The sequence below is a fragment of the Carassius auratus genome, unplaced genomic scaffold (genome assembly GCF_003368295.1).
Source record: "Carassius auratus strain Wakin unplaced genomic scaffold, ASM336829v1 scaf_tig00011242, whole genome shotgun sequence".
NCBI lineage: Eukaryota > Metazoa > Chordata > Actinopteri > Cypriniformes > Cyprinidae > Carassius > Carassius auratus.
In genome coordinates this window covers 264,160-275,703 of record NW_020524184.1, presented here as the reverse complement: position 1 = coordinate 275,703, position 11,544 = coordinate 264,160, and the positions used below count along the sequence as shown (strand labels likewise).

The following is an 11,544-nucleotide window of genomic DNA, read 5'->3' as shown; positions in this document are numbered from 1 at the left end:
CTTCATAAAAAGTATTATATACTGAGTAATTAGGAAATCATATCAATTTAATTAGAAAACGTCACCTAACGAGTCAGCATTTTTATATCTGAAGTCTCACTGTACATTCTTACAACGCAAAAATCTTAAGCCTGTAAATGTTTGTATAATGTTGCGAATTTCCCCTGCTTATAAAAAATGGCATTACTACTTATGCTTATGTAGTTGTTGTAATATTGTTTTCATTATTACAGTAGGTAAACTGCAAATTTTTCAATAATAAAAATTTTGTTTACAGTATGCATTTTGAATCAGTTAATGATTTAAATGTTGGTTAATAATTACTTACACTAACACGTTAGTGGACTGTAGCTCAGTCTTGAAGAATAGAATCTTACACAGATGTTGCTCAGTTAGAAAATACAATACACACATTATAACCTATTCAGACATGTAACAATGACTTTCAGACTTTAAAAACGTGAAATTTTATTTTCAAGAGGAGGAGAGCGTAATTTACCTATAAATATATTGACTTAAAACACTATTTGTCCTTGTACAGGAAAAGTGAAAAGTTGCTAAGTAGCAGTAGTTTCTCTGCTTAGTGGAGGTTCATTGTGATGTTCACACTGTGAGATGATGACTGTGCTGTTCTGTTATTATATCATCTTTTTCTATAAAATATATTAGATTAGAAACACAGAAACACAGGTTCAGCTGTGTTTGATTAGGGTTGGAGTTGAACTCTACGGGACCTCAGCACTCCAGGGTCGAGTGTCTATCCCTGCTAAAACTACAATAAACACAAGTACATTTATAAAGAAACTCACTTTGACCATATTCATATTGTTAATTTAAAATAATTAAATGAATAAAAATAGAAAAATCACATACATTTTGATTAATTAAACCATTAATATTGCTCCGAAAAGACTGAGTAAAAGACAATCCCTAAACAAATGACTTCAAGTTTCTGTCAAATATTCACAAAAACAGCAGGATGTGTCAATGGTATTTTAACATTTTTGTAAGCAATGCTTAACGGTTAAATCTGTGAATAATTTTGTAAGATATTTATTTAACTTTATTCATTAGGAAAAAAATTTGAGGGAGTGACCACACATGTGGCCAATTAATATCAGCATGAATATTATTCTAATAGCAAATTGAAAAAGGAATAGATATAACAATGTCCTAAAACAGAATCTTGTTAATTAAACTTTTGCAACAAATATAACCAACCATAGTGTATTCAGAGCTGAGGAACAAACTGAAATCACTGAGACAGTGAGCTATTATTGTTTCCAAAGAGAAAAACAATATAAAATTCTTCCCTGAATACTATAAACTGGTATTCCAAAACAAAATCTGAGTGACTGAACAAATTGTTGTTATCAGATAACTGCTTCATATAAGGTGCTTTTCAATATTGATGCTTCCTCGTTTCCTCCTGTTCTCTCGTGATCTGAAAACTGATCAAATAAATAAATGCATAAATCTGCAAAGAAATATATATAAAAATAAAATCTAGAGCAAAATTTAAAACAGCAAAATATTAAATTTACTATATTTCCTGTATGAATAATTAAATTTTTCCCAAAAATGTTTTTCATTTATTTATACATTAATTTCCACTTTTATTTATATATGTATTTATGTCAACATTTATATTTCACATTTGTTTTAAATTGTACATAAATACATATATGAATAATTTATAAATCTGGAAAAAAAAAGGTGGGGAAAATACAATTTTACATAAGGAAATATGTTGAATTCTTTCTTTCTTTCTTTTTCTTTGTATATATATATTTATTTTATATATTTTATATTTTTAATTTAATTATTAAATGGCATTACATATAAGACAGGCTGCTTGTACAGTACTTTAACTAGTGAGAAGTTGACAGTGACAAGAATCTTGTCTGCGCCTCTTTACAATAAAAAACGTTTTGCTGCCATCTTCCGGAAAAATACATCATTGCAGCATTAAACGCACACGATTACTGCTTTTATTTTATTATTCTCAAAGTTATAGCCTACTTAATGAAAGTAGATATTTCATTTATTAAAAACACCTCAGAATATCTTTAGCAAAATATAGTTTACACTATGGTGTAATCATATTTTATAATAAAATAAAAAATATTGTAAAAACCACTTACAATAATTTTACGCATTATTTATCCAGAAACTTTTAAAATGGTATGATTAAAATGGTACATTCATTAAAATTAGCCATTAGAAATTGGTTCTAGTAAGTTTGTGTAAGTGTTTGAAGTATTCAGACTTACAGAATTCAGTCATCAGTGCTTGTGTCTGCTGTGTTCAGGTTCAGGTTTTGATGCTGAATATAAGCTGCAGTGTTTCTGTATCAATCTGCTTTAAGTTTAGTGTGACTTTATCTCCACACTGACTTCTGACTGACACGAGTCTGTGCTCAGTGAAGTGTCTCTCACGCTGGAGGAGGAGTCCCGCTCATCAGCGCTCACACTTTATTGATATATATGGAGAAAATAAAAATGCAGCTTTCTGATTTGTCCCTGATTGTGTTTGATGATTTCCTCTGTTGTGTCTAATAAGGTAACAGTGAGTGTCATTGGCAGCTGTGAGTCTCTCTCTCTCTTTAGGGGGCTGACAGGAGCCAGTTTCTTCAGTGTGTTTGAGGGAGCAGAGGAGAAACTTGTGCTGTGTCTGAGCTGTCTGAGAGTATAGTGAAATGGAGAGCTATCTGGCATATATTTTTGTATCTTCATTTGTGTCACTCATTACAGCCGGTAAGTATACACTCAGAATTAAGAGATAGCTAAAGGAAAAAAGAAAAGATAAGATACATCTCTTTCCATATTCTTTTAATACATTTTTAAGCATATCTGTGGTCTTTGTGTGTGTGTGTCTTCACTTTACATTCATCAATGCTAGTAAGTACACTCAGCGACAGATGAAATTCAATATATATATTTTAACATTCTATATTGTATTGATTTACATGTGATTATGCAATTACATGTCATTCTTATAACTTCTATATGGTTAATATTTTGTTGTTGTATGCTTATTTTATGATGTATCCCTCATGGACAGACATTGTGAATGTGAGGCTGGTGAATGGTGACAGTCGCTGTGCTGGACGAGTGGAGGTTCTTCATGATGGTCAGTGGGGAACAGTGTGTCAGGTTTCCTGGGATCTGACTGATGCTGCAGTGGTGTGTAGAGAGATGAGCTGTGGAGAGGCTTTACAAGCACCAGGATTTTCTTACTTTGGACCTGGATCAGGAAAAATCTGGATGGATGAAGTGCGGTGTGAAGGATCAGAGGCTACACTGAAGGACTGTGGATCAAGTGGATGGGGTGAACATTATAGCTTCTGTGCCGATCACGAGTATGATGCTGGAGTCAAATGCTCAGGTAAGTGATTTCATGCAGCTCATTGTTTAATCACTTATCGACCTTTCTTCTCTTAACACAACATATGCAATATACAATAATTTTATACAGTTTGTTTCTGAGCTAGTTATAAACAATTAATTGGGTTAATTGTAAAACTGTGATGCTGAAATGACCCAGGTTTTTGTTTACAATATTCAGTCGAAGGATAGACTTAATCATTCACAGTTGTTGTTTGTTTGTAACATTCATAGTAAGACAGCTTCACTCAACATGGCTCTAATTTAATTGGTTTTATGTATTATGCAAATATGTAGAAACCATAAACTATGGACAATTTACAAGACTTGCTGATGGACCTCACCTGTGCTCCGGGAGGTTAGAGGTGCTTTATGGGAACACATGGTACGCAGTGTGTGACGCTGCCTTTGACCAGCAGGATGCAGAGGTTGTGTGTAGAGAGCTGGACTGTGGGGCTCCTGTACAGGTGCTGGGAGCAGCTGCTTTTGGCAAAGGAGACACTCAGATGTGGACACAAGAGATTCAGTGCAGAGGAAATGAATCAACCATTCGATTGTGTCCAACTTCAAATTACACAGAGTGCTCTCAAGACAACAACGTGGGACTGATATGTTCTGGTAAAATGTCACTGTTTATCCTGTCAGTTAATAAATCTTATACAACATTTTAATCGCTAAACATACTAAAATCCAATTGTTCAACATTTCTAATGAGCATGTTATGCATTATGAATGGTAATACAACAGCAGCAATAAAAATAAACAGTTAGTTCTTCCCTCTAAACTATCCTGTTATGTCTTGTTTAAATATGTTTTAATTTCCTGTAGGTCACAATGATCTCAGACTGGTCAATGGTCCTGACATCTGTTCTGGTCGAGTTGAACGTCAGTTCCTCAATGAATGGGGCACAGTGTGTGATGCATGCTGGGATATGAGAGCTGCCAGTGTCCTCTGTAGACAGCTGAATTGTGGGATTGCTGTGTCTGTTGTGGGATCAGACTGGTTTGGAGAGGGAAGTAGTGAAATCTGGGCTGATGTGTTTGATTGTGACGGGAATGAAACAAAACTCTCAGAATGTTCCATCTCTTCATGGAGTCGAGCTGAATGTTCTCATAGAAGAGATGTTGGAGTCATCTGCTCTAGTGAGTCTATATTACTGTAGCCTTTACTGACATTATGCTACTGGAAGACTTAATCTTATACAAAATGCTGTATATATTCCCTATACATTTCAGATTGAAGATTAATGCTTGTGTCATTTAAGTTTTGAATTTACTTATATAAATGTAATATTGATATAAAACAAATTTATTATGTAAGTGTTCCTCTGTGGTCTTTAACACATTTGCAATATTTTAGTGAAATGTCAGATCTTTCACTCAGATTCCTCTCTGGCTCTTCATGACGGTCTGGTGCGGTTGTCTGGAGAGAGACAGTGTGAGGGGGGGGTGGAAGTTTTCTTCCATCAGGTCTGGAGGAGAGTTCTGCTGGACTCCTGGAGTCTCTCTGAATCCTCTGTGGTCTGCAGACAGCTGGGCTGTGGCTCTGTGCTGAACTTCTCCAGCTCCTCTTCATCCAGTCCTGAACAAAGTCATGAGTGTGTGACGGGCTTCCAGTGCTCTGGGAGTGAAGCTCATCTGGGGAACTGCAGATCTCCACGAACTCTCAACTGCAGCTCCACACAACAGCTGCAAATCACCTGCATCGGTGAGAAGAACAACATCTGGAGAGATTCTTCAGTTGTTCGTGATCAATAATGTGTTTTTCTGTCTCTGAATATCAGGTCGGGGGTCCATCAGGCTGGTGGGTTCTGGGGGAGACTGTGCAGGGAGGCTGGAGGTTTTTCACAGCGGCTCATGGGGGACAGTGTGTGATGACTCCTGGGATATTAAAGATGCTCATGTGGTGTGCAGACAGCTGCAGTGTGGAGTGGCCCTCAGTAACCAGCAGGTACCAGCCTGGTTTGGTCCTGGTTCTGGACCCATATGGCTGGATGAGGTGGAGTGTGAGGGGAATGAGACGTCCCTGTGGAGCTGCTCTTCTCCAGGCTGGGGAAAACATGACTGTCAACACAAGAAGGATGTAGGAGTCGTGTGCTCAGGTAAACTGTCAACACAACCTTCTTGTGTTTGTGAGGCAACTGTGGCCTAATGGTTAGAGAGCCGGACTAGTTACCAGAAAGTCATCGGTTTAAGTCCCGGTGCTGGCAGGAGTTGTAGGTGGGAGGGAGTGAATGAACAGCACTCTCTACCCCCTTTAATACCCATGGCTGAAGTGCCCTTGAGCACAGCACTTTACTCCTAGTTGCTCCCCGGGCGCTGGATCTATAGCTGTCCACTGCTCCGGGTGTGTGTTCACTGCTGTGTGTGCCCTTTGGATGGGATAAAAGCAGAGCACTAATCCGGAGTATGTGTCACCATACTTGGCCACATGTCACTCTGCTTTCACATATCCGTAATGCCTAGGTTTTTCAATTTTGGAATTTTAAAATTATATTTTCTGTTCATTTTCATCTAGAGTTTAAAGAGATCAGGTTAACTGAGGGCTGTGAAGGGAATCTGGAGGTTTTCTACAATGGATCCTGGGGTAATGTGTGCTGGAACCAGATGGACAGAGACACAGCGAGTCTGATCTGTCAAGAGCTGAACTGTGGAAGATCTGGTGTTTTGTCTGATTCTACAGCAAGAGTGAAATCAGCTCCTAACTGGCTGGATAAAGTTACATGTCGACCACATGATTCATATCTGTGGCAGTGTCCATCTTCACCCTGGGGACAGAATAACTGTGATGAAGATGAAGTGGCCAAAATCACCTGCTCAAGTGAGATGATATTTAAATGATGTAAATGGTCTCAGTATTCATGTTTCTTTAAACACAATGTTTATATGTCTTGAGTAAACTGAAGTTTAAGAAAAGCTAAACTTACCTGATGAAAAGAGCATAAATTGATTTGTGAAGCTTAAATTATGTTTTCACACTGATATGTTTCACTGAATGATGTTCTGTCCCTTGTGTGCTAATGTTCAGTTCTCTTCATGTTTTAAACTCAGAGGATAAGAATCAGGAGTCTCATCGTAGTCTTCTGACATGTTCAATCTCACCATCTCCTCACCAGAAACAGTGTTCAGGTCAGTTACATCATACATTTAAAGCCATCTTGATTCAGTGTGTTTTTTGGTTGTAAATGTGCTGAAGCTGGTCAGTGCTGATGTGTGTGTTTTAGATCATGTTCCTCTCAGACTGAGTGAAGACGACGGCCGGTGCTCTGGGAGGCTGGAGGTGTATCATAACGCTGTGTGGGGCTCAGTCTGTGATGATCAGTGGGACATCAGCGACGCTCAGGTGGTCTGCAGGCAGCTGGGTTGTGGAGCACCACTGAGGGTTGATGGGAATTCAACCTTTGATGCTGGTGAAGGTGTTGTGTGGATGAACAAAGTCGAGTGCAGAGGGAATGAGATTCACCTGTGGGACTGTCCTCTCTCCCTGAATAACCACACTGACTGCTCACACAATCTTGTTACACTCAACTGTGAAGGTCACAACAAGATTGTTTGATATTTTTAATGCAAATAATAGTTGAGTAATTAATCAGTCATTTGCATTAATATTATTATGTTTTGACAGGCTTATCAGATGTGTCAGTGTCCACTACTCCTGTCACAACATCGTCAGCTTCTCCTCCAGTTTCTCCTCCAATGCGCTCAACATCAGTCTCTCCTTCACAAACTGCTCCACCAGTGTCTCCCTCAGTGCTTGTGATTGTTCTGGGAGTTGTGCTCTTACTGCTCTTAGTGCCACTGCTTATACTGATTCAGCAGAACAGAGTGATGAGGAGAGGTAGGAGAGATCCAGAGACTGTCATATTGTGTCTTATTCAGTGTGTGATCAGTCATGTGTTGTGAACTGATGCAGGTTTGTCTGTCTGCACTCACAGCTCTCTCTAAGAGGAGACACAGGACGATGTCTGAGACTGTTTATGAGGAGATTCAGCACAGACACAATCACTTCACTCAGAGGGGTGAGACATGAGCCATCAATCTCATTTAATATCATTAATAAGAGTCTGTCAGACAGTTGACGTTCATCTATTATTAGTCCTGTTAAACCTCCTGCTTCAAACCACAGAATTCCTGACAGAAAACCACAGAGCTGCAGGTGCATGTTTATGTGTGTGTGTGTGTGTGTGTGTGTGTGTGTGTGAGAGAGAGAGAGTATGTGAGAGAGAGACAGAGAGAGTGTTTGTGTGAGTGTGCCAGTCAGTGCCTCTTCTTGTGTGTGTTTTTAGAGGGTCATAAGCAGGGACTTATATGTTTGTACATGTACAGTAGATGCAGGTGTGTGTGTGTGTGTTTGTGTGTGTGTGTGTGTTTGTCTCTTCCTGTGTATATTTCTGGAAGGCAGTAAGAAATGGGTTCATATGTTTGCTAATAGGCCTAAACACCATGGGATTTATTTATTGAATGCATTAAATAATAAAGTAATTGTGTTAAGTAATAAAGTAATTTGTCATGTTGTCACTAAGACAGTGTTTTATAATCGAAAGGAAATGTGGATTCAGTCTGTTTGTAATTAAGAACATGTTTCTGACTGTTCTGTTCTCCTTTAACAGGAAGTCTTATCTCTGAAGAACTGCATTCTGGGTATGAAGATGCTGATGAGCTTCTCTCAGGTTAGAGAGCTGAAGCACATATTCATTCCACATGAAAAAAAAAAACTTTTATAATTAATTACTGTAATAATTCCATATTATATTTGATAAATGACTCAATACTATTCAAATGTTTACTTGTATATTGTTTACTGCTGTTTACGTGTATATTAACAGTCTGCTATCCTTTTTTAGCAAAAGAGTTTAATACTGCATATTATGATGATGTCACTAATGGCAGTGGCCTAAAAGGTCAGTGACCTTTTAAATTGATCACTTGATTCATTATAAGATGACATGTAATACATTTTCAGTTTTATGATATGCAGCAACAACATATTTTGGTTTTTGTATCCAAACATATTGTGTGTTGATGCAGAAGAGATGATGAAGGAAATCACACCGGGATACTATGATGATGTCATCACTGATGGACTGAAACCAGATCGTGAGACAGGTGTCACTCTCTTATTCTACAGCAGTATGTTATATATTTTCAAATCAAAATATTACAGTATATTTAAAACTGATATTTCAAATTTGTTCTGAATGTAATGAGTGTGTCTGTGATGAATGTGTGAATTTGTAGAAGACACACCTGAGAGCTATGATGATGTCATGACGAGCGAACACAACTCTGATATCAAAAAAGGTGTTTTACTTGATCAGTTAAAAAAAAATCACTCTACAATCAAGATCATTACAGATAATATTTTAAATTACTTAATTTACTTAAATACTTAATGGGTTTTTGGCTTACACTTAAATTGACTCATATTTGCATTTGTAGTGAACACCCCAGAGAATTATGATGATGTCATCATTAATAGACCGAACTCTCGAGGTTTAACAGGTGAGATGCACAGAACTACATTTTTAATCAACCTTCACATATTTACATTGGGGCGGAACCAAAAAGTGGCGAAGGTTGGTTTCCGCCCGGCCCGTATATTACAAACACCGGAACTTCCGGGAAACTCTGGGAGGCAAATTGGGCTGTACGAGGCACAGGTGAGGACCATAAACGCGGCGATCGTGGATTGGACAATGGAGAGAACAGGAAGGGTATAAAAAGTCTCAGAAATTCAAACAGGAGTTGGAGTTGAATTGATTCAGGCCGATCCGGCGGGCAGTGTAGAGGTTTGGGCAGAGTCAGCATTGGTGAAGGCAGAGGAACTTCACGGGGTGAAGAAGGAGACAAGGACACTAGTAACTGGGCTGAGTAGACGACATTTATTGATGTTTGAAGAGACCATCTGTATATAAACTACTGATGTGTTGGAGTCACAGTCATAGGAAGTACTCACCGGAAGTAACGTCAAGGGTGATCTCCAGCAACGGAAAACCGATGGTGTGAAGAGGATTGGACAGCTAGAAGGAGAAGGAGACAAAGGAAGAGTGTTATCGTTCATTTGTGAGTACTATTGGACAGTGCATCGTACACCATTGCTGAGAGTGCATTACCCAGCGTATGTTGTGAGTATCTGGTAAATAGGCCAGTGGCCCCATTACGGAGCAGAGTTTTGGGTGAGCCGGGAAGTACAAGTACAGGAAGCCGCAAGCAGTTGTGACGGCAACGTTATTCCTCCGGCCCTTCATCTATCAACAACGCCCAACGAAACCCCAGGATAAGTCCTAGTAAACCGTGGCTCTGACCCTATTTCACGTAGAGTGTGTGGAGTGCAGTGGGTGAGTCCTTGTCTTTGTTGTGAGTGTGTACACTTGAAATCTTGCAGTGGTATGCTGTGGTTGTGTTGTCAGTAGCCACCCTGGACTGGATGAGTCGTGGGGAAGACCAGTGACCGTTGAGGCTGGTGAAGCGCCATTTTCATCTATGTGCCATTTTGCGACCCCTGCATGGAGACCCAAATGTAACGTCCTGTCTAGACCCTTTTCGGAATACCCTGGCTCTGTGGAAGCGGTGGTGAAGAATACACGTAAGCAAGACTGGTGTGAGTAAAAACCAAAATTATACCTATATGCAAGGAGGAAGTTTTACTGTTGCAAATTAGCTGTGTGGATTTACTTTACCTGTTGTGGAGCCTCTTCAAAGGTTCACCCCGGTCCAGATCCCTTAAACTGCAAATAGAAGAGAGGAGAGGGAAGCGTTTGGCCCGGTGCGACAGTGTTTAACTTTCCCTGACGCACAGGAAATCTCTGTGGAGGCCTGCGCTACGACGATTTACTACTCCAGGTCTGACAGTTCATCTACTTACTGTATCACAGTATTTTCACCGTAAGCCCACCGCCCAGGAGAAGTATTCTAAGTGAGGAATCCCCGTTGTGAAATACCTACCTTTGTCCATGAATCACTAAAGTGAGAATAGAGCCCCAGTTGCCTGTGGAATACCTACCCTTGTCCATTGCTACGAATCACTAAAGTGAGAATAGAGCCCCAGTTGCCTGTGGAATACTTACCTTTGTCCATTGCTACGAATCACTAAAGTGAGAATAGAGCCCCAGTTGCCTGTGGAATACCTACCTTTGTCCGTTGCTACGAATCACTAAAGTGAGAATAGAGCCCCAGTTGCCTGTGGAATACCTACCTTTGTCCGTTGCTACGAATCACTAAAGTGAGAATAGAGCCCCAGTTGCCTGTGAAGTACCTACCTGTGTTGTCCCCCGCAGTTTGAGTGACCTCTCTCTTGCAGTGCCATTGGAGTTCTGTGTCGCGGGTTGGCGCTCACCTCGGAGTGTGCAGAAGGGGAGGCGCCGCCCGAGCACCCTGTACGAAGAGATCGGAGGAACAAGTCATTTATCAGCCAGTCGTATGGACCCAAGTAACAGGTAGCCACTCTCACCGGATCGATCACTCATTGTGTGTTTCACTCTGCCTTCAGGAGAAAAGAAGGGCGCCACGAGTCAACAAAAGCCCAAAGGGACATACTAACCCTCGCCGCATAGTCCTCTCCGGCCCCTTTCTCCTCCTGCTGAACAGAGACGATAATTTTAAGATTTACCTCCCCCTCCCTGAATTATTTTAATTAATTTAAATAAAGTTGTTTTAATATTACTTACGCTTGGTCTGTCTGGTCATTGGGGTTGCTTTGAGACCTCCTCGAGGTGGAAACTAGGAAGGGGTGTGACTTGCAACATCTGTGGTCCGCTCCGACCTGTGACAAAAGCATACACTCTTACAGGAAAAATAAGGTGGATACACTAAAAAAAGAGACTAATGAGTTACTATAGCAACAAGCAGATGGGTGTGGTCAAATGAGTGGCTATGGCAACTAATGAGGTTAACAATAAAGACCAACAAGGCACACAACAGACAAGGACAAAAAACACACAGGAAATATGTAACAAGGCCCTGTCCACAGGAACATGGGTATTTTCAAAACTCCTTCCAGAGTGAATATTTTCAGAAACTCTGATTGCAGTGTTGTTGTGTAGCAACTTTAAGCTTGTGATGTCGCAGTGCACACTTTTTTTCAGGCTTCTGATTGGCCATTAAGGCTTTATTGTCTTTTATATCGCCACTTGATGGTTTGGCAACTTTGTCATGCTCT

General features: G+C 39.8%; 1 protein-coding gene and 1 long non-coding RNA gene across 2 annotated transcripts; both read left to right on the top strand.

The window, feature by feature from the left end:
* Positions 1 to 2,287: 2,287 nt before the first annotated feature.
* On the top strand, positions 2,288 to 4,354 carry LOC113073007 (soluble scavenger receptor cysteine-rich domain-containing protein SSC5D-like; the record flags this gene model as incomplete). The annotated part of the gene is made up of 4 exons (XM_026245887.1): positions 2,288 to 2,756; positions 3,064 to 3,387; positions 3,684 to 4,004; positions 4,215 to 4,354. Coding segments are annotated over exons 1-4 (843 nt in total), but the record flags the coding sequence as incomplete, so codon positions are not given.
* A 4,553-nt stretch (positions 4,355 to 8,907) lies between these two features.
* LOC113073021 (uncharacterized) lies at positions 8,908 to 11,048 on the top strand. The gene is made up of 2 exons (XR_003280436.1): positions 8,908 to 10,229; positions 10,687 to 11,048. It is a non-coding gene; the product is annotated as an uncharacterized LOC113073021 (long non-coding RNA).
* Positions 11,049 to 11,544: the final 496 nt, after the last annotated feature.